Below are 24303 nucleotides of genomic sequence, written 5' to 3'. Positions count from 1 at the left end.
TACAGTCCCACCAACAGTGTAAAAGTGTTCCTATTTCTCCACATCCTCTCCAGCACCTGTTGTTTCCTGACTTTTTAATGATGGCCATTCTAACTGGTGTGAGATGGTATCTCACTGTGGTTTTGATTTGCATTTCTCTGATGGCCAGTGATGATGAGCATTTCTTCATGTGTTTTTTGGCTGCATAAATGTCTTCTTTTGAGAAGTGTCTGTTCATGTCCTTTGCCCACTTTTTGATGGGGTTGTTTGTTTTTTTCTTGTAAATTTGTTTGAGTTCATTGTAGATTCTGGATATTAGCCCTTTGTCAGATGAGTAGGTTGCAAAAATTTTCTCCCATTCTGTAGGTTGCCTGTTCACTCTGATGGTAGTTTCTTTTGCTGTGCAGAAGCTCTTTAGTTTAATTAGATCCCATTTGTCAATTTTGGCTTTTGTTGCCATTGCTTTTGGTGTTTTAGACATGAAGTCCTTGCCCACGCCTATGTCCTGAATGGTATTGCCGAGGTTTTCTTGTAGGGTTTTAATGGTTTTAGGTCTAACATGTAAGTCTTTAATCCATCTTGAATTAATTTTTGTATAAGGTGTAAGGAAGGGATCCAGTTGCAGCTTTCTACATATGGCTAGCCAGTTTTCCCAGCACCATTTATTAAATAGGGAATCCTTTCCCCATTGCTTGTTTTTGTCAGGTTTGTCAAAGATCAGATAGTTGTAGATATGCGGCATTATTTCTGAGGGCTCTGTTCTGTTCCATTGATCTATGTCTCTGTTGTGGTACCAGTACCATGCTGTTTTGGTTACTGTAGCCTTGTAGTATAGTTTGAAGCCAGGTAGCGTGATGCCTCCAGCTTTGTTCTTTTGGCTTAGGATTGACTTGGTGATGCGGGCTCGTTTTTGGTTCCATATGAACTTTAAAGTAGTTTTTTCCAATTCTGTGAAGAAAGTCATTGGTAGCTTGGTGGGGATGGTGTTGAATCTATAAATTACCTTGGGCAGTATGGCCATTTTCATGATATTGATTCTTCCAACCCATGAGCATGGAATGTTCTTCCATTTGTTTGTATCCTCTTTTATTTTATTGAGCAGTGGTTTGTAGTTCTCCTTGAAGAGGTCCTTCACATCCCTTGTAAGTTGGATTCCTAGGTACTTGATTCTCTTTGAAGCAATTGTGAATGGGAGTTCACTCATGATTTGGCTCTCTGTTTGTCTGTGATTTGTGTACAAGAATGCTTGTGACTTTTGTACACTGATTTTGTATCCTGAGACTTTGCTGAAGTTGCTAATCAGCTTAAGGAGATTTTAGGCTGAGACAATGGGGTTTTCTAGATATACAATCGTCTCATCTGCAAACAGGGACAATTTGACTTCCTCTTTTCCTAATTGAATACCCTTTATTTCCTTATCCTGCCTGATTGCCCTGGCCAGAACTTCCAGCACTATGTTGAATAGGAGTGGTGAGAGAGGGCATCCCTGTCTTGTGCCCGTTTTCAGAGGGAATGCTTCCAGTTTTTGCCCATTCAGTATGATATTGGCTGTGGGTTGGTCATAGATAGCTCTTATTATTTTGAGATACGTCTCATCAATACCTAATTTATTGAGAGATTTTAGCATGAAGGGTTGTTGAATTTTGTCAAAGGCCTTTTCTGCATCTATTGAGATAATCATGTGGTTTTTGTCTTTGGTGCTGTTTATATGCTGGATTACATTTATTGATTTGCATAGTTTGAACCAGCCTTGCATCCCAGGGATGAAGCCCACTTGATCACGGTGTATAAGCTTTTTGATGTGCTGCTGGATTCGGTTTGCCAGTATTTTATTGAGGATTTTTGCATCAATGTTCATCAAGATTATTGGTCTGAAATTCTCTTTTTTGGTTATGTCTCTGCCAGGCTTTGGTATCAGGATGATGCTGGCCTCATAAAATGTGTTAGGGAGGATTCCTTCTTTTTCTATCGATTGGAATAATTTCAGAAGGAATGGTACCAGTTCCTCCTTGTACCTCTGGTAGAATTCGGCTGTGAATCCATCAGGTCCTGGACTCTTTTTGGTTGGTAAGCTATTGATTATTGCCACAATTTCAGAGCCTGTTATTGGTCTATTCAGAGATTCAACTTCTTCCTGGTTTAGTCTTGGGAGGGTGTATTTGCTGAGGAATTTATCCATTTCTTCTAGATTTTCTAGTTTATTTGCATAGAGGTGTTTGTAGTATTCTGTGATGGTAGATTGTATTTCTGTGGGATCAGTGGTGATATCCCCTTTTTCATTTTTTATTGCATCTATTTGATTCTTTTCTCTTTTCTTCTTTATTAGTCTTGCTAGCGGTCTATCAATTTTGTTGATCTTTTCAAAAAACCAGCTCTTGGATTCATTAATTTTTTGAAGGGTTTTTTGTGTCTCTATTTCCTTCAGTTCTGCTCTGATTTTAGTTATTTCTAGCCTTCTGCTAGCTTTTGAATGTGTTTGCTCTTGCTTTTCTAGTTCTTTTAATTGTGATGTTAGGGTGTCAATTTTGGATCTTTCCTGCTTTCTCTTGTGGGTATTTAGTGCTATAAATTTCCCTCTACACACTGCTTTGAATGTTCCCAGAGATTCTGGTATGTTGTGTCTTTGTTCTTGTTGGTTCCAAAGAACATCTTTATTTCTGCCTTCATTTCATTATGTACCCAGTATTCATTCAGGAGCAGGTTGTTCAGTTTCTATGTAGTTGAGTGGTTTTGAGTGAGTTTCTTAATCCTGAGTTCTAGTTTGATTGCACTGTGGTCTGAGAGACGGTTTGTTATAATTTCGAACAGAAACTTCTTAAAAGAAGACATACATGCGGCCAACAAGCATATGAAAAAAGCTCAACATCATTGATCATGAGAGAAATGCAAATCAAATCCACAATGAGATACCATCTCATACCAGTCAGAATGGCTATTAATAAAAAATATATAAAAAAACAGACGTTGGCAAGGTTGCAAATAACAGGGAACACTTATACACTGTTGGTGGGAATGTAAATTCATTCAACCATTGTGGAAGACAGTGTGGCACTTTCTCAAAGACCTGGAGACAGAAATACCATTTTACCCAGCAATCCCATTACTGGTATATACCCAAAGGAATATAATTTGTTCTATTATAAAGACACACATACATTTATGTTCATAGCAGCACTATTCACAATAGCAAAGACATGGCATCAATGTAAATGCCCATCAATGACAAATTGGATAAAGAAAATGTGGTATACATACAGCACGGAATACTATGCAGCCATAAAAAAGAATGAGATCATGTTTTTCATGGGAACATGGATGCAGCTGGAGGCTATTATTCTTAGCAAACTAATTCATGTACAGAAAATCAAATACAGCATGTTCTCACTTATAAGTGGGAGCTAGATCATGAGAACTATGAGCACAAAGAAGGAAACGACAGACAGTGGGGTCTACTTGAGGGTGGGGGGGTGGGAGTAGATAGAGAACCAATAACTATTGGGTACTGGGCTTAATACCTGGGTGATGAAATAATCTGTACAACAAACCCCCATGACATGAGTTTACCTCTGTAACAAACCTTCACATGTACGCTCGAACCTAAAATAAAGTTTTTTTTAAAAAAAGATCATACACAATAAAGAATTTTGACATGAAAATAACCTTAAAAATAAAAATATATAAAATATTACAAAATTATATAGGGAATGACACAGAGATGACTCAGAGAGAAACTATTAGCTTTGATAACTTGAAAAACAAAAACACATTGACAAAATTTTTGTGCGAAAAAATGGACTTAATGAAATGTTAGCAGAGCAACAATAGAAGGGGGTTACTGCTAGTATTTTTAACAGAAAAAGTGAAGGTGGTGGTGACTTTAAGCAGACCAGCATTTACCTGTTGGCAGGTGACTTAGGTGTTGCTTTTTGTTCTGTTGTGAATGAGCTACATGACTGGAGAAGTTAACTTTCTTCCTTTGGGAGAAAGGTTGCATGGTCAGCCTGAAAAAATTACTAAATAAAAATTACCTGGACACTTGCTGAAAATGCAGATGCTCTGGCTCTGACCCAGAGATTCAGGTTCAGCAGATTCAGGGCGATGCCTGGGGATCTGCATTTTATCGTCTTCAAGGCTGAATCTGATGAGAAGACAAGTTTGGAAAAAACAGTAAAAGACGGTTGCAGATATTGTAAAATGTTTTGCTAGCTAGCAGGGAATGTCAATATAGATAGCTTTAAGCAGGAAAAAAATGTAAAACATTGTGTTTTTTAGTTTTTTTAAGTAATATAACATAAGGTTATAAGGGGAAAAATACCAAAATGAACAATAATTGTCCTGACTAAATAATGAGCCAAAACTCTTTCCCCTAGCAACCACTATTAAGTTGCTTGTGATTCCTTCCAGAACCACAAGAATATGTCTACATAATATTCTAATATACTACAATGTATAAAGAATATATACATAAATATACATAAATATACCTGGTCTTTATGTACCTATTTGTGATAAAAGGAAACATAATAGGCTATTCCATACCTTTTGTCACTTAAAAAATTTTCTAGGCAATTGTTACATGCCAGCACACACAGATCTACTCCTTTCTTTACACAGCTGCATAGCTGGTTTTCTACTGTGTGTGAACCACAATAATCACTGTTGATGGGCACTTCAGTGGCTTTCAGTTTTCTGCTATTACCAAAATACACTGCAATGAGCATCCTTTCTCAGATGCTTTGGTGAACTTTTGCAAGAATGTCCATGGGGTTACTTCTTAGCAGCCGGGTTTACAAAGGATATGTACATTTACAAATTTGATGAATATTACCAAATTCCCTGCAGAGAGGCTGCACTTATCTATAATCTCGCTATTGGCATATGAGAGTGCTCATTCTCCATGCCCTCACCAGCACTGAGTTTCATCAAATGTTTTTTTTTTGAGACGGAGTCTCGCTCTGTCACCCAGGCTGGAGTGCAGTGGCCCGATCTCAGCTCACTGCAAGGTCCGCCTCCCAGGTTCACGCCATTCTCCTTCCTCGGCCTCCCAAGTAGCTGGAACTACAGGCGCCCACCACCAGGCCTGGCTAACTTTTGTATTTTTAGTAGAGACGGGATGGTCTCGATCTCCTGACCTCATGATCTGCCCACCTTGGCCTCCCAAAGTGCTGGGATTACAGGCGTGAGCCACTGTGCCCGGCTTCAAATTTTAGTATTTTATTCTGTAGTCAAGCAAAAACTCATGTTTTCTTTTTAAATAAATACGTCTCAGTTTTGACACTGCTATTGATTTAAAGGGCTTGAGAGATCTGTTCTTTTGCCCCTTCCGCTACAGAGCTATGATCTACTTCTTGCTGTTCCCCATCTCTGCTGGTTCCTTTCTGAATCCAAGCACCAGAGAGAGTAAGAATTCCTTTCACCCTTTCTCTAACCACATTTTTCTTGCTTTTTCACAGACAGATCCAGGTTATCATTTCCTCCTGCTGCTTTCACGTGGTTCCCTGTCCTGTTGGTTGCAGGTCCAATGTCTGACACCATGAAAGGGCATGGAGGACTCTTGAGCTGATGACACTAAGCCTCTGCTCTGGGGCCGACCCCAGTTCCTTGCAGAGCTCTTTCTTTTGATTGGGCCAGGAGATAAAGAGACATGAGTGTAAAAGCCCTGCTGAGCAGCAATCCCATTGCCTTCAGTGGCATCTAATCCACTTGAGCTCTTCCTGGCTCTCTCACGGGTCACTGGCTTTGAGGACGCAGGCTGCTGGGTGGCAGTGCCTGCTAACAGGCCAGAGACTGCGCAGGACCCAGGGAACGAGAGTGGTGGCAGGAAAGGGAAGGGGCCTTGTTGACTCACTCGCTGGGCAGCAAGTGCTTAGTGACAAATAGTAAACAAAGGCAGCGGCAACAGTGCTGGTGGCAGGGAGCTCCGCGGACAGACTTGCAAGAGACCCCTGCTCCTTGTTGGAAAGTTGTCCCATGATGAAGATCTAGACCCGGTCACGGAGACTTTTGGATGCAGCCTTTAACGAAGGACGCAGGTATTCCTTGGCATCATTCAGTTTTCTCCTATAAATCTGGGTCAGGGAAAGGGCAAACTTCTTACTGGGTCTTGGTATCCGGAATAAGAAGAACACAGCTGGGCAAGGACCTGTGTCAGTGCCCTTTGTGGTATTATTTGGAGTATTATTTGCTCCAGGCCATTGGCTAAGCCTGATAGACATTGTATTTGTTTTTTAGCAATAAAGAATGGGCTCAGAAGAGAAAACATGGACTTTAGAATCAGACCAACCCTTGTTTGAATCACTGCTTTGCTATTCAGCATCTATGCAAATTCAAATGACTTTTTTAACTTTCCTAAGACTCATTTTTCTTACTTGTAAAATGGGGATAATAATGCCCCATGTGTTACGATGTTGATGAGGATTCATGGGGTGACACGTGTAATGCACTTAGAACATACTTGGAGCATTTGAGTAGCCCAGTAAATGATGGCTGTCACTATCTTTAAGAAGCAAGTGTTTTGGTTATTGCTTAAAGAGTATCAGTGGTTTAAAGTAAGAAATCTCAGGCTATGTCTAGCTGACTTCCAGAAAACAATGGAAAAGAAATGATTCACCTGGCTTTATTTGTATGCTTAAAGGAAAGAAAAAACTCAGCTGAGGTTTTCAACAGTTTAAACAACTTTTTTTTTTTTTTTTTTTTTTTTAAAGCAACAGTTGAGTTCAGAGATGAGTCGTGTCTATTTCTCCTGGCTAAATCCTGTGATTTGCTATAGGCTGTAGCTGAAACCAATTAGGTAGTTTATTAATTCAACGAGAACTTACTCAGTATCTCCTGGGGCCACATGCCAAATGCTGGGGATGTCTCCCCCAGCCCAGAGGATCTTCCAGGTTGTAGGACAGTGGAGGTCGGGGGGCAGAATGCTGGACCTGCATGAGAACTGGCAGTGATAGCAAGTGCCGAAATGGAGGTGGCACGAGCTCCTGGGAGAGGTGATGCTTGAGCATGGCTTTAATGCTAAGCGGACACTAGCAGGAGGTGGGAGCAGGGGGAGTGGAAAAGGCATCCCAAGCAGAGAAAAGCACGTGCAAAGGCCCAGTGGCATGAATAAGTAAAGCATACTCTGGGAACAGCAGGCAGTTTGGCCTAACTTTGGTAAAGTGGGAACAGGGGAATCTGATAAGAAAGGAGGCTGCAGTGGTGAACAGGGGAGAGCAAGGAAGGCCTTCTATGGCCCAGAGTTCACTCAGAAGGTCCCAGATAGGCACTGGTAGTTTTAATGAAGGATGTGCCATGTCTGCATTTAATATTAAGAAGATTAATCTAGTAGCAATATGGGTGTGGGATTGGAGAGGATGAAACCTGGAATGATGACAGATGGCCTAACGTAAGAAAACAACAGTGGGATGTAGAGAAGGGGAGGCCTCCAAGCTGGTGCTACCGGCACTGTGAGCAAAAACAAATACATATGCATCTAATAAGTTCATTATAAATTTTACTGATATGAAGGATGTATATTGCACAATTTACAAGTAATAAAATATAAAATACTCTTTATTACAAATTCTATATAGCCATTTGATTCTCACAGCATGCATTTGTTGATTTTTGCTGAACTCTTATACCCTTGGTCAGCCTGTTTGCAACTGACCACTGAATGTAGTTCCAATATGAATGTTGGTTGATATTTTTGTTTATATTGACAAGTAAGAAGAAAGTGAAACAATGAAGATGATGATTGTCTTAACTTCACTCATCTGTCAATGACCTGAGTGACTGCTGGATCAGATCACAGTTTTTGAATTTGGAAGAGTATTTTCCCAATTTTTGTGTTATTCACAATGCAACAACTACGGACATGACACACTTTTAGGTTTAATCTGCATGAACATTTTCTCCATCACTTTCTTAGTTTTCTTAGGGAACGAAAAAACAGCAAACCAAGCCCTAATTTGTAGCTTTTGCCAGTTTCTGTGGTATAATTACTACCACCATGGCCAATCACAAGCTCCCAATGTGATATTGCTGAACACAAAGGTGGAAGAGCTGTGAACCAGCACACCATTACACAGTATTTCCATCGTAGAAATATATTTCATTTAAATAAGTTCCAAAGCACAGACAACAGTAAAATGCAGTAAAATAATTTGGAAATGGTGAGTTTCAACATATTGTTAATATGACTTATTTAATTGGAGATTTTTATAATACTTTTTGGTAATGGCTGTGTTTAACAACCAGCTTACAAAATTTCTGGAAATTTAACAATTGGCTCTCACAGGCCAGTAGGAGCCTTCTTCAGCATGTCACAGGATCCAAGAAAGGTTTAAGGAGCAGAATACAGAGTGGTGAGAAAATGACTCATGGGTGCAAATGAAGGGGGCACGAAAGGAAGAATTAGGAAGAAGACTTCCTTCTCTCTAGGGATGAAGCTGTCACTCACCAAAATGTTGGACTTTTTGAAAAGAACACCATGAAAAGATGACTATGAATTCAACTGCTCAGGAATAGCAAGGGCTGGGGTGTGCAGCCCAGGACAGTGCTACCTGCAGCTCCATTAGTGAAGTCATTTCTGGTCTGAAACCTAGTTTTGCTGGCTTGTCTCTAGCCTATTCCCTGCCCTCTCCATATACTCAGGGTTCATAATATGAATAGCTAGGATTTATTGAAAAACCACCATGTGCCAGACACAATAACTCATGGTATAAACGAGTAAAGAGAGGAAGTAACTTGCCCACAGTGAGGTGGGATCAATCCAGCTCTGACCTCGGAGCCTGCTCTTCCAGCCACTGTGCTTTTCTATTCTCATTCCCCTCCTGAGTTGTATTCACCTTGAGATGTCAGTGTTTTTAGCTGCTTTCCTGGCAGAGGTCTGCTTTCAAGGCTGATTACTATTCCCCAGGCTTCTTTTTACTGGTCTCTGGCAGCTCTATTGTTAACTGCCCTCCCTTTTTTTTTCTTGCCTTGGCTGTAAGCCTCCTTATTCCTGTATTTCCTTGAGCTATCATAGCCCAACATTATTGGAAATAGAGTAGGTAGTGAAGGGAGGCAGGAAGGAGATGTGTAGGATGGTGCACAGGAACCAGTTCCAGGAGGGCTGGTCCCAGGCAGGAGGCAGATGAAGGCTGAGCTGTCAGAACTCACTCTTCCATAGATTCAAGATGGGTTAAACAGTGTCTGGCTAGATAGTAAATGTATTAGACATTTTTAAAAAGTGCCATCTAGGAATTTCTTTTGTTTCTTCTATCAGTATCATTTTTGTATGATGCCAGTCCATAGAGTGCAGGCAGTATCTGAAGTATTCATCTGTTAATTTACTGAGTCATTCAGCCAGTGGGGGAAGAAGGAGCTCCAGATGCGAGTGTCCCCACAGAGCCTGCAGAAGGACAGGAGGCAAGGGGGGTGTGGTGCATTTAAGGCTGGAAAAAGGCCATGGGGGAAAGAGGAAGCTGCTAGAGATCAGTCCAAAGCGGTGGGCCTGAGGTCCTGTAAACCCTGCTCAGGATCTGAGCTGATCCTTTGGAGAATGGAAAGTGGCTGAAGGTTTTCACGAGGTGTGACATGGTCAGATTTGTGTTTTAGGAAGAGGACTCTGCAAGACAGAGAATGGATCAGGGCAGGGGCAAGCTATGGTTGTAGGAAACCATTCTGTAGGATTTACATTTCAGTGGTCATTCAGGGGAGGGTGCTGGTGGCTTAGACCAGGTCAGTGGTGGTGGGGTTGGAGAGAAACAGGCAGATTTTAGAGAGATTTTGGAGATGGTGATTAAAGGGATGGGAAGTTGAGGGATGGGAAGGAGACAAAAACGTTGTCTGAATGTTTGGCTTGAGGGGTTAGGCGGTGGGAATGCCATTTGCTGTATTCAAATAAGAGAGGTTGAAAGAGGAGGAGGTGAGGGGAAGGTGAATTCAGCTCTGTACATCCAAGGGGATTGTCTAAAGGACATCCTGGGATCACCAAGCAGGAACTCAAGAAATGGGTCTGAGCTTAAGACATGGCTGTGGAGGGGATGGACTGACGGTTGGTAACTTTGGAGCATGTAGAGTGATTTGAAGAGGGGTCCAGGGCAGAGAGAAACCCAAAGACCACTGACATTTGGCATTGCCTTTATTCATTGTTACAAATAATACCATGGCAAATATCTTTGAATATACATCTTTGTCAATTATGTTCTTGGCATCAATTCCCAGAAGAGGAAGACCCTGATGGCAGGAATGGACATCCCTTGGCTTTTGATACAGATTGCCAAACTGCTTTACAAATCAGCTGTCCCAAATTGGCCACATGTAAGTAAGGTCTCTGAGAGGAACGGTGTCATTGCCACCTCATGGGCACTGAGCGCTCATCATTGAAGCCTGCTTGAGGGATGAAAATGGGCCTCGTGACTGCGTCCACTGGCAGCTCCTTGGATTATAGGCAGGAGCGGACAGTTTTCTATATTGTTTAACAAGGAATCACAGTTTCTTTTATGACTTTTCTTAGTCTCACTTTCTCAGTTACCTACTGCTGTTGGGCCCATAAGATTTTTCTCTCTGATTCTTTGCACAGAAATAGTCACTTTCGGTTTGACCTTCATCCCTTATCCCAGCTGGCTGTATAGCTCTTTGTAGATATCACTGTGGGAAGCAGCTTCCTGACTCAGGGCCTGAGGAGGGGTATGTGATAAATAAAGCCCAGGAGAAGAGCTTGAGACTGGAGTCCTCTCCCTGAAACCACTCGGAGTGGGATTCTGGGCAATGCCTCCACCCTCCCACCTTGGCTGTCTCCCGTTTCCCATCTGTGCTACAGCAGGTCTCCTGGGTCCATCAAGTGTGAGTTAAGGACTCCCTCTTCACTACCCACTATTTTTAATGGTCTGCTCTGGAGGATGAATTTGACTGAATGAAGCTGCTTCACTTCTAGAGGAAAATTTTTAAACAAAGCATTCACCTAGTGGGGTTTGTGACAGGGCGAGCCACTTCTCAACCTGCATTAGGCTGGGAACACATGGACGGCCTGGCCCTGCCCGAGTCCCATCAGTCAGAGGTTTATCTCTCAATCATCACTGCAGGAGGAGAGAAAGCTATGGTCTCTGTGAAGGGGGAACTCCCAGGCCTGTTCAGCTTCTGGATCCCCCTGAAGGCTGCATTTCAGTGACCCTGGCCACCCTTGTACCAGGTACCACCTGCCCCACCAGCAACATCCACATGCAACATGGCTCTGTGCATCCTATTTCCTATACGCTTAGAAATGTTCCCAAGGAGATGGAGAATTGGCATTGCTCGGACTTGGCAAATACATGTTCTCAGTTTTGATAGATGGCTCTGAAAAATCTATACCAATTTAATTCCCATGTTATAGGGTGTTATGAGAGGGCCTGGTCTGCAGCCCCCACCTTGCTAACATCAAATATTTAAATTTTTGATCTTCTGATAAATTCTCATTGCTGTTTTGTTTTCCCTGATTTACTAGAAACATAGCAAATCTTTTCAAATATTTATTGAGTAGTTGTATTTTTTCACCTGGTTATTTCTTAACTTTTAAATTAAAGAGTAATTTTTTTCTAATTGATGAGTAAATATTAATCCTTTTGCCATTATATATATTTTCTCCTAATCTGTTGCATATTTTCATTTACATTTTATTTTCATATATGGTCAGATAAGAAGTTGCAAAGAAGTTGCAAGGAGCACAGAGAAGTCCCTATACTCTTCCTCCAGCATCCCCCAGTCTTACCTAATTACAGCACAATGGCAAACCCAGACATTTGACATTGGTGCAATATGTGTGTAAAGTACTATGCCAATGTAACACTTGTGTAGATTAATGTAACCACTACCACAATCAAGATACAAAATTATTCTATCGCCACAGAGATTCTCCCCAGCTCCCATTCTACTCCCTACCACCCTGCTCCTACTATCTCTGAGATCAGTCTCACAATATGTGACCTTTTGAGACTGGCTTTTCTCATTCGGCCTAATGCCTTTGAGATCTATCCAAGCTGTTGCGTGTGTCAATAGTTTGCTCTTTATTGCTGAGTAGTATTCCACGGTATGAATATACCACAATTTGTTTAACCATTCACCAAATGAAAGACATTTTGACTTAACAGTTTTTGGCTATCACAAATAAAGCTGCTATTACAAATAAAACACACACGTTCACATGCAGCTTTCTGTGTGGATATTCATTTTTGTTTCTCTGGGATAAGCACACGGAAGCACAATTGCTCAGTTGTATAGCAAGAGTATGTTTAGTTTTTCTCTTTTTTAAAAAGAAACCGACAAACTCTTTTCTGAAGTGGCTGTACCACTTACATACCCACCAGCAACTTAGGAGAGATCCAGTTTCTCTGTATCTTCATAAGCATTTGGTATTGTCACTTTACTTTTTTTCCTGTCATACAGGTGGGGAGGGATATCTCATTATAGACTTCATTTGCCTTCCCCTTATGGCCAGTGATGTTGAACATCTTGTCATGTGCTTATCTGCTATTATGTGTGTATCTTCAGTGAAATGTCTTTCCATGCCATTTGCTCATTTTTCTAATTGGATTGTTTGCTTTCTGCTGTTAAGTTTTGAAACTTCTTTGTAGACATCCTACATGGAGCACTCCATATTAAACACGGCACCTAAACCTACTCTCTGCCTTTATGGATTTTTTTATTCTGGATATTTCATATAAATGGAATCACACAATATGTAGGCTTTTACATCTGGCTTCTTTTACTTTAGCATAACGTGTTCAAGGTTCATGCATGCTGTAGCATGTATCAGTACTTGATTTCTTTTTATGGTTGAGTAATATTCCATTGTATGGATGGATCACATTGTGTTTATCCATTCATCCCCTGATCGACACTGAGATGTTTCCACTTTTTGGTTATAAATAATGTTGCTATGAACATTCACATATATTATTTGTAGAAATATTTGTTTGAGTCCTTTGCCCATTTTGAAATTGGATTGTTGGTGTTTTTGTTATGGAATTGTAGGAGTTCTTTATATATTCCAGTTACTAGACCCTTATCAGATTGATGATTTGCCAATATTTAATATTTTCTGCCATTCTGTGGATTGTCTTTTCAGTTTCTTGATAATGCCCTTTGATACAGAAATGTCTTTTGATGTCTGTTGTCCGATTGGGTCATTTCTCTTGTTATCTTCTCAATCCATGGATTCTCTACTCAGTCTTCTCCATTCTGCTGCTCTGCTCAGTCTTCTCCATTCTGCTGTTGAGCCCACTCATAGTGTTTCTAATGTTGGTTATTGTATTTTTCAGTTCTAAAATTTCCATTTGGTTCTTTATATTTCTTTGTTGAGCCTTTCTATGTCTTCGTTTTAATTGTGCTTGTCACTGCTCATGAAAATCCTGGTCAGATAATTCTAACATCTGTGTCATCTTGGTACTGGCTTCTGTTGTCTTTTTTTACTCAAGTTGAGATTTTCCTGGTTCTTGATATGATGAGCAATAGCGATTGAATCCAAGATGTTTGGGTACTATGATATGAGACTCTGGACCTTACTTAGAGCTTCATGTTTAGCAGATGTTCCCTGATACTGTATGGATAGAAGGGCTCTGCTTCATTGCTTCCAGGTAAAAATGGAAGTCTAGGCCCCCCACTCAGTCTCTCTTGATAACCTTGAGGGCATCTTGTTATGACTGTTCTGGCTCCCCTCTAGTCCTCTGCTGACACCACCCTTGATAGGAGGGTCGGGGACACCTTATTACTGCTCCTCATGCAACATGTCAGGGGATGCCTTGTTACCACTGCATGGTGGTAAAAGTACTGACTCTCTACTACACCTTCCCTGGCACCACCCTCGTGGGGAGGCCAAGGGGCATCTTGTTATCACCAGAGGAAGGTGGAAGTCTGGGATGTGATGCAAGTCACCACTAGGTGGGAATGAGAGTTTCAGCTCCCACTTGGCTTTTCTGAACTGACTGTGTGGAAGAAATGACTGTGCCTCATAATAGCTGGATGAGTGTAAAGTCTGGGCTCTCCTCTAGGCCCTTGCTGACTATTTGTTGAAAAGACTATCTCAAGACTAATTGCTTTTGCTCCTTTGTCAAAGATCAGTTAAATGTATATGTATTGGTCTATTTTTTGACTCTGTTTTGTGCCTTTAATCTATTTGTGTATTCTTTCACCAACATCACATTGTCTTGATTAATGTACCCTATAATAATTCTTTTTTCTCTTTTTTAAATTGAAGAATGCATGTTAGAAGTTTTTATTTTTTATTTTACTTTTTAAACTTTTATTTTAGGTACAGGGGTACATGTGCAGGTTTGTTATATGGGAAATCTCGTGTCACCAGGTTTTGTTGTACAGATTATATTGTCAAACTGGTACTAAGCCAAGGACACAATAGTTATTTTTTGTGTTCCTCTCCCTTCTCTCAGTCTTCACCCTCAAGTAGGACCCAGTGTCTGTTGTTTCCCACTTTGTGTCCATGTGTTCTCATCATTTAGCTCCCATTTATAAGTGAGAACATGCAGTATTTGATTTTCTGTTCCTGTGTTAGTTTGCTAAGGATAATGGTCTCCTGCTCCAACCATGTTCCTGAAAGGGACATGATCTCATTCTTTTTTATAGCTGCATAATATTCCATGGTGTATATATACTACATTTTCTTTATCCAGTCTACCATTGATGGACATTTAGACTGATCCCATGTCTTTGCCATTGTGAATACTGCTGCAACGAATATACAGATGCATATTTCTTTATGATACAATGATTTATATTTCTTTGGGTATATACCCAGTAGTGGGATTGCTGGGTCAAATGGTAGTTTTGGTTTTGGCTCTTTGAGGAATTGCTACACTGATTTCCACAATGGTTGAATTAATTTACAGTCCCACCAACAGTGTATTAATATTCCCTTTTCTCTGCAACCTCACCAGCATCTGTTATTTTTTCTTTTTATTAATAGCCATTCTGACCGGTGTGAGATGGTATCTCATTGTGGTTTTGATTTGCATGTCTCTAATGATCAGTGATATTGAGCTTTTCTTCATATGCTTACTGGTTGCATGTATGTCTTCTTTTGAAAAGTGTCTGTTCATATCCTTTGCCCACTTTTTAATGGGGTTGTTTGGTTTTTTTCTTGTGAATTTGCTTAAGTTTCTTATAGATGCTGGATATTAGACCTTTGCCAGATGCATATTTTACAAATATTTTCCCCTACTCTGTAGGTTGTCTGTTTACTCTATTGGTAGTTTATTTTGCTGTGCAGAAGCTCTTCAGTTTAATTAGATTCCATTTTTCAAGTTTTGCTTTTGTTGCAATTGCTTTCGGCATCATCATAATAAAATCTTTGCCAGTGCCTATGTCCGGAATCACATTGCAGAGGTTTTGTCTTCCAGAGTTTTTATAGTTTTGGGTCTTACATTTAAGTTTTTAATCCATTTTGAGTTGACTTTTATATAATTGTTTAAGGAAGGAGTTTTGTTTTAGTCTTCTGCATATGGCTAGCCATTATCCCAGCATCATTTATTGAATAAGAAGTCCTTTCCCTGTTGCTTGTTTTTGTCAGCTTTGTTGAAGATCAGATGGTTGTAGGTGTGTGGCCTTATTTCTGAGCTGTCTATTCTGTTCCATTGGTTTATGTGTCTGTTTTTGTACCAGCACCAAGCTCTTTGGTTACTGTAGCCCAGTAGTGTAGTTTAAAGTTGGGTAGCTTGATGCCTCCCGCTTTGTTCTTTTTGCATAGGATTGCCTTGGTATAGTAACTCTTGAAGTTGGATAGTTGGATCAGTCCTACAACTTTGTTTCTCTTCTTCAGTATTGTGTTGTCTGTTCTAGGTGACTTGTTTTCCCTTTTCATTTAAACTTTAGAATTAGTTGTTGATATTCACAAAATAAATTTCTGGGATTAAATCTACAGACCAAGTTGAGAATAAATGACATTTTAACAATATTGAGTCTTCTCTCAGTGAATGTAGAATACTCTTCCTTTATTTAGATTTTAAAAATATTTAAAACAAATGTTTTTATTTCTTTCATCAGAATATTGTAGTTTTCCTTATAGGGATCTTATACATATTTTGTTAGGTTTATTTCTACATAGTTCATAATTTTTTTGGTGTTAATGTAATAATTGATATTATGTTTATAATTTCACATTTCAGTTGTCATTGCTGATGTTAATTAAAGTCAAAACAGTTGAGTTTTGTATATTAGCCTTCTGTTCTGCAATGTTTCCATAATCACTTATTAGTTCTAGGAGGTTTTTTTTGTTCATTATTTGAGATTTCCTACATAGACAATCATGTCATCTAGGAACAGAGATAACTTTATTTCTTTCCTTCTAATTTATATACCTTTTATTTCATTTTCTCATGTTATTACATTAGCTAGGACTTCCCATGGTGAGAGGGGACATCCTTGTATTTTTCCTGATCTTAGCAGGAATGCATCTCGTTTGACCCCCTTAGGTCACGTGTTGGCTGTAGATTTTTTTTTACATATTTAAAAAAAATTAAGTTGAAGAAGTTTCTCTCTATTACTGGTTAGCAGAGAGTTTTTAATCATGATTTGCTGTTGGATTTTGTTAAATGCTTTTTCTGTATTAATCAATTTGATTATATAATTTTTTATCTTTAGTCCATGAAAGTGGTGGGTTACATTAATAAATTTTCAAATGTTAAACCAGCCTTGCATACCTGAATTAAATTTCACTTGGTCATGGTGTATGATTATATTTATACATTGTTGGATTTGATTTGATAATATTTTGAAGATTTTTGCATCCTTGTTCATGAAAACTATTGATCTGTAGTTTTACTTTCTTGCAAGATTTTTATCTGGTTTTGGTATTGGGACAATTATGGCCTCATAGAATGAATTAAGAAATGTTCCCTCTGCTTCTATTTTCTGGAAGAGATTGTAGAGAATTAGTGTCATCTTTTCCTTAAATGTTTGGTAGACTTTAACAGTGAAATCCTTTGGGCCTGGTGCTTTATGTTTTGGAAGGCCATTAATTATTAATTTGGTTTATGTAATACATATAGGCATACTTAGATGATCTATTTCTCTTTGTATGAATTTTGATAGATTTTCTCTTTCAAGGAATTGGTCCATTTCATCTAAGTCATTACATTTGGGGGCATATTATGCTTTTTAATGTCCGTGGGATCAGTAGTGATGGCACTTATTTCATTTGTGATTTTAGTTATTTATATCTTTTCTTTTTTTCTCTCTTGGTTACTTGGCTATGGGTTTATCAGTTTTGTTGATGTTTTCAAATAATCTGCTTTTAGTTTTGTTGATTTTCTCTATTGTTTTTCTGTTTTCAATTTTATTGATTTCTGTTCTAATTTGTTATTATTTGCTTTCTTTTATTCAGGTTCATGCTGTTATTTTTTCTGTAGTTTCCTAAAGGTCGAAGGTTAGATTATTAATTTTAGATCTTTCTTCTATTCTAATATATGCATTTAATGTTGGAAGTCTCTGTATAAGTACTTCCTTCATTGCATCTCACAAATTTTGGTAACTTGTATTTTCATTTTTGTTTAGTTAAAAATATTTTTTATTTTCTCTTGAGATTTCCTTTTTGACCCATTTGCTGTTTAGAAGTGTGTTGTTTAATCTCCAAATAGTTGAGGATATTCTGGCTATCCTTCTGTTATTGATTTACTGTTTGGTTCTACTGACAGAACCAAATCTCTATGAGAGAAATCATACTTTGTATGATTTCTGTACTTTTAAACTTGTAATCTCCGCTACTTGGGAGGCTGACGCACAAGAATTGCTTGAACCCAGGAGGTAGAGGTTAATAGTGAGCCAAGATTGTGCCACTGTACTCCAGGCTGGGCGACAGGGCGAGACCCTGTCTCAAAAAATCAATCAATCAATCAATAAAGTTTATGGCCCACAATGTGATATATCTTGGTGAATGTTCCATGTGAAACTGCAAAGAACATGTATTCTGTTGTTGTTGGATAAAATAGCCTATAGCCATCAACTAGATCCAGTTCTTTGGCAGTGTGTCTAGTTTAACTACGTCTTTACTGATTTTCTGTCTGCTGGATCTGTTAATCCCTGATAGAGGGGTACTGAAGTCTCCAGCTGTAATAATAGATTGTTTATTCCTCCTTGCAGTTCTACCAGTTTTTACCTCATGTATTCTGATGCTCTGTTGTTAAGTGCATATGCATCAGAGATTGTTATATCTTCTTGGAGTATTGACCTCTATCATTATATAATGCCCCTTTTTATTCCTGATAATTTTCTCTATTCCGAAGTCTGCTTTGTCTGAAGTTAAGATAGTTACTCCAGCTTTCTTTTAATTTGTGTTGGTATAGTATATCTTTCTACATCCTTTTAGTTTTCTTAAAATTAATCTTTTTATTCTTCCCTTTACTTTTAACCTATTTGTGCCTTCATATTTAAAGGGGGTTTCTTCTAGACAACATAATTGGGTTTTATTTTTTAATCTACTCTGTCAGTTTCTGTCTTTTAACTGGCATACTTAGACCTTTATGTTTAAAGTGATTATTGTTGTTGTTAGATTAACAGCCACCATATTTATAACTTTTCTATTTGTTGCAATCGGTTTTTGTTTCTTTTTAAGATCTTCCCGTATTTTTCTGCCTTCTCTAGTTGTAATTGAGCATTTTATATTATTTTGGCATGTAAGTTATACTTCTTTTAAAAAATATTTCTAGTAGTTGCTCCAGAGTTTGCAGTATACATTTACAACAAATTTAAATCCACTTTCAAATAGCTCATGTGTAGTACAGGTACCTATTACAGAGTAATACTGGTTTCTCCCTTCCAGCCTTTATAACTGACCAGCATTTATTTTACTTATTTATAAGGTATAATCACCCAATATGTTGTTGCTATTATAATTTGAAAAATAATTATCTATTAGATCAATTAAGAATAAGGAAAATAAATGGCTTAAGATCTGAGTTTCTCTTCTGTATCATTTTCCTTCTCTCTGAAGAACTTTAAAAATTTCTTGCAAGACAAGCCTACCGGTGACCAATATACTCAGGTTTTGTTTGTCTGAGAAAGTCTTTTTTTCTTTTCACTTTGAACGGTAACTTTGCAGTATACAGAGTTCTAGATTGGTAGTTTTTTTTACACTTTATTTTTTATTTTTTTTATTTCCAAATCTTTTTTTAAAATTATTATTATACTTTAGGTTTTAGGGTACCTGTGCACAATGTGCAGGTTTGTTACATATGTATCCATGTGCCATGTTGTTTTGCCGCACCCATTAACTCGTCATTTAGCATTAGGTATATCTCCTAATGCTGTCCCTCCCCCCACCCCACAACAGTCCCCAGAGTGTGATGTTCCCCTTCCTGTGTCCATGAGTTCTCATTGTTCAGTTTCCACCTATGAGTGAGAACATGCGGTGTTTGGTTTTTTGTCCTTGCGATAGTTTACTGAGAATGATGGCTTCCAGCTTCATCCATGTCCCTACAAAGGACATGAACTCATCATTTTTTATGGCTGCATACTATTCCATGGTGTATATGTGCCACATTTTCTTAATACAGTCTATCGTTGTTGGACATTTGGGTTGGTTCCAAGTCTTTGCTATTGTGAATAGTGCCGCAATAAACATACATGTGCATGTGTCTTTATAGCAGCATGATTTATAGTCCTTTGGGTATATACCCAGTAATGGGATGGCTGGGTCAAATGGTATTTCTAGTTCTAGATCCCTGAGGAATCGCCACACTGACTTCCACAATGGTTGAACTAGTTTACAGTCCCACCAACAGTGTAAAAGTGTTCCTATTTCTCCACATCCTACGATCTTTTTACTTGAACAGTTTGTGAAGAGAAGTCCATCGTAATTCTTATCCTTTTTCTGCTATATATGTAAGTTACATTTCTCTCTCTCTGTCACTTTTTTTTTTTTTTTTTTGCTGGGGAATATTAATTTACCTTTATTTTTACTTTTTTAACTTTTAAGTTTAGGGTTACATGTGTTTCTTTTATTTATCTTGCTTGATGCTTTCCAAGCTTCCCAGATCTGTGGTTTGGTGTCTGTTATCAATTTTGAAATATTCTCAGCCGTTATTCAAATTTTTTCTATTCTCTTCCATCTTCTCCTTCTGGCATTCCCTTACACATATGTCACACCTTTTGAAATTGTTCCACAGTTCTTGGATATTCTGTTCCATTTTTCTTCATTCTTTGTTTTCTTCACATTTCCATTTGGGAAGTTTCTGCTGACACATCTTTAAGCTCCTTGATTCTTTCCTTGAAGGTGTCCAATCTACTGGGTGAGCCCACCAAAGGCATTCTTCATTTCTCATACAATGCTGTTGATTTCTAACTTCTAAGAAATTTTTTATTTTTAGAATTTCCGTGTCTCTGCTTACATTTTACCCATCTATTCTTGCATCTTGCCCACCTTTTCCATTTGAACACTTAGCATATTAATCATAGTTATTTTTAATTTCTGGTATGATAATCCCAAGATTTCTGCTATATCAGAGTCTGGTTCTTTCACTTGTTTCGTCTCTTCAAACTGATTTTTTTGTTGTTTTTATACATGAATTGTAATTTTTGTTGAAAGCTGGACATGATGTATTGGGTAATAGGAACTGAGATAAACAGGCCTTTAGTGAGAGCATTTATGATTATCTGGCTAGTAGTAATGCTGTGTTTACTGTTTGCTATAGCTGTAGGTATTATAATTAATTTTATGTATCAATTTTAATGAAGCCATGGGCTGCCCAGATGAAATGTTATTTTGGAACGTGTCTGTGAGGGTATTTCTGGGAGAGATCAGAGTTTGAATTGTGCTATGGGCAGGCATCATATAATCTATTCAGGGCCATAATAGAACAAAAGACACAGGAAGAAGACACTCATCCCTTTTTTCCTACCCAGCTTGAGATGGGACATCTCATCTCCTGCCCTTGGACTGGGATTTACATCATTGGCTCCTGTGGTTGTTAGGCCTTCAGACTTGGACTGAATTATACCGTTGCGTTTCCTGGGTCTTCAGCTTGTAGATAGCAGATTGTAAAACTTCTCAGCCTCTATAATATATAAGATATCTATCTATACATATATGTATATAGATCTATCTATCTATCTATCTATCTATCTATCTATCTATCTATCTATCATCATCTATCATCTATCTATATAGATCTATCTATCTATCTATCATCTATCTATCTAGATCTATCTATCTATCTATCTATCTATCTATCTATCTATCTATCTATCTATCTATCTATCTATCTATCTATCTATCTATCTATCTATCTATCTATCTATTCTTAGCCATTATTACCTTAAATGTTTCACATATTTTTCTACTCTTTTCCATTTTCTCCTTCTGGTGTCCTTTTACACATATGTTATACCTTTTGTAATGTTCCACAGTTCTTGGATATCCTGTCCAATATTATATATTGGATATATCTAAATCTATATCTATACATCTTATTGGTTCTGTCTTTCTGGAGAACCCTAATACAGTAGATATCTGAGACTTCAGTTTTTTCTATTGTTCTTGTTTTTCCCTCCCTTATTGTCTTTACCTTTCCCTAGAAACTCCTTCTTAAGTAGAATCTGGGCCTTGCTGTTCTTTAGCTGTCATCTGCTGTTCTTATGCAGGAGTCCTGGTGATGAGGTGATAAGGTGGGAGAAAATGGTATGTGCTTGCTCTATAAGTCTATGAGTAGTGAGTCTATTACCCTAGCCTATGACCTTAGCTTCCTTCTTCCTAAGATAAGAAAAAAAAAGTGTATGTGTGTATACTCACACACACACACACATTTACACACACACACACACACTTACACACACACATTCACACACACACACACACTTACACACACACATTCACATACTACTGGTTCTGTTTTTCTGGAGACCACCAACAGATTATGAATACATTACATGTTAATCAAACATCATGTGAAATGGTTCTTATTATATACAAGTCACTAGATTAATAGCACATAATACTTTAAATTTAAAGGCTCAAGACAAAGTTGCTTTTTAAATTCAGAACTTTAATAAATTGAAGACCAATTTAAACCCATATGGCTTTCATTAGTCTTGTTAGCTCACAACCCCAGCCTTCCACTCTTGCAGAAATTTAAATGACCCTTACTAGCTGCGTGACTTTTGTGACCTTAAGTCAATTAAATTCTTAGTTTACTCATCTGGAAGTGGGGATCATTTTTGCCTTTTTATTTTTAAGGATTTTTGTGGGAATCACAGAAGTTTATGAAAACTCTGTAAGCTGTAAAGGGCTACTCTGCTTATAAGTAATTATCATCAAGTATAATTGGTGAGGATTCAACTAATTCACACTGTGGTCACATTACATTATAACTGGCCCTGAAGCCTTAGAGAAGGACAGGTGGGGCCATAGAACCCAGGTGGAACATGACTGCATTAATAACATTGAATGATGCTCTTGACATTTTACTTCAATTTTTCAGATTATGTCAAGAAGACAGTCTGCTCAGAAATAGACTTTTCATGTTTCTGAAACTAATTGCTTCTTTCATAATGAAAAATTATGCCCAGGCTCAGAGCCTTTTGAAGGCAATTTTATTTGGCAATAATTCAATAATTTTTATAAAATAGTTATAATTACCTTCTATTTACATCTGATGATACTAACTTTCCATTTACTATAATGATATGTGGTATCCTTTTAAAATAAATGCATTTAAATGAAAAAACTTGTCTTAATTGTACAAGTGAGATGGAAATGTGGCAAACACTGGGAAAACGGGATGTAAAAGATTGAAGATCGGAGAAACACTACTCTAAAATGCTCTAAATGCCCAAAAATATTTTTCTGTGCTAGTGTGCATCCTCTCATCTACAAATGCAAGATTCCACTTTGGAATCTTGAAGAATGGTAGGGTGTTCTCTTGTTGCCTTTCTTGCATTAGCTTGTTCTGTTTTTTCCACCCACCTTGTAAGGTAGGAGTTAACATCTCTGTTTTGTAGATGGGGGAATGAGATGTGGAGCGTGTCCTTGTTCAAGGTCATACTGTGTCAGTGCTGTAGCCACTATTTAAATTGGGGGCTGTGGGGTAGAAAACAGAGCAGGGAAGAGTCTGTGTGGAGAAGGTGATAGTGATGCAATGTCAGCATCACTCACTCACTCAAGGTCAGGCTCTGGGAAGCTGACTGTGAGAGAATTCCAGAAGATAAGAGCCTTGACACCTTTAACTCTTTAACTAGGGCCTAGCTGAGGCAGGACAGTGTTTTCCTTCTTCGGGGGAAAAATGCAGTTTGCCTTCTGGCAAGTTTTGTTCAGATCTCTGGTTCTGACTGTGGGAAGATGGTTTTTAATAAATGTCCAGAGGGAGAAGGAATGAAGAGAGACCGAAGGAACAAAAGGAGAAGAGAGGAAAAGATCACTCTGAGAGCTTCAATTCCTTGGGAGTCCCGTATTCTTCCTGGTTCCTTCCTAGGGTGTCATGGAGATACTTGAGGCATTTTGCTAAGGTTGAAAATGGGATGTTTATAGCACTTCAACCCTGGCAGACAGATGGAAACAATTAACACCATATCTTAAAAATCCCATAGTTGGAAGCTGCTCAGCAGCCCTGATGTTTAAAATCTGTTTCTGGATGGTTGGAGCAGAGAAAAAAAGAGACAGGAAATATGATGTGCTCATCACCTTTTATGTGCCGAGCACTTGGGCAGTTCTATGAGGTTGCTGCTGCTGTTAGCCCTATTTACTAGATGATAAGACTGAGGCTCAGAGAGGTGAGTATGTGCCCTGTGCCCAGGGTCAAGGAGCTAAGAATTCAACCTCCCAAAGCTCATGTCTTTTTTAGGCAAACAGGTAGAGAATGTTGAATGACAAAGAGCCTGGAGTGGTCTGAATAAATCCTCCCTCTAAACAAAGATAAAGGTTGGCAGGGTGTGGTGACTCACACCTGTAATCCCAGCACTTTGGGAGGCTGAGGAGGGTGGATCACTTGAGGTGAGGAGTTAGAGACCATCCTGGCCAACATGGCAAAACCCCATCTCTAGTAAAAACATAAAAATTAGCCGGGAGTGATGGTGGAAGCCTGTAATCCCAGCTACTCAGGAGGTTGAGGCAGGATAATTGCTTGAACCTGGGAGGCGGAGGTTGCCGAGAGCTGAGATCACGCCACTCCACTCCAGCCTGGGTGAGAGAATGAAACTCTGTCTCAAATAATAATAATAAGTAAATAAAATAAAAAATAAAAATAAAAAAATAGAAAACGTAAAGGTATCCACATCCTGATTTGTGGAATATGTGAATGTTACAGGCAGGAAAAAAAAAAAAAGAGACCAGGAGATTTAAAATAGAAGGGGAGAAGGCGATGTGAACACAGAGGCAGAGATTGGAGT

At 38.6% G+C, this 24303-nt stretch overlaps 1 protein-coding gene across 1 annotated transcript in view; it reads left to right on the top strand.

Annotated features, from left to right (window-relative positions):
- Window positions 1-5857: 5857 nt before the first annotated feature.
- FRMPD2 (FERM and PDZ domain containing 2) overlaps window positions 5858-24303 on the top strand; it is a 119584-nt gene continuing 101138 nt past the window's right edge. The window contains exon 1 of the mRNA XM_032171400.2: window positions 5858-6011. Coding sequence (XP_032027291.1) covers window positions 5987-6011 — 25 coding nt within the window. The 5' untranslated portion in view covers window positions 5858-5986. The remainder of the gene's footprint in view (window positions 6012-24303) is intronic.

The sequence above is a fragment of the Hylobates moloch genome, unplaced genomic scaffold (assembly GCF_009828535.3).
Source record: "Hylobates moloch isolate HMO894 unplaced genomic scaffold, HMol_V3 SCAFFOLD_3, whole genome shotgun sequence".
Classification (NCBI taxonomy): domain Eukaryota; kingdom Metazoa; phylum Chordata; class Mammalia; order Primates; family Hylobatidae; genus Hylobates; species Hylobates moloch.
The sequence above is the reverse complement of the archived record's forward strand: the minus strand, read 5'-3'. Positions and strand labels throughout refer to the sequence as shown.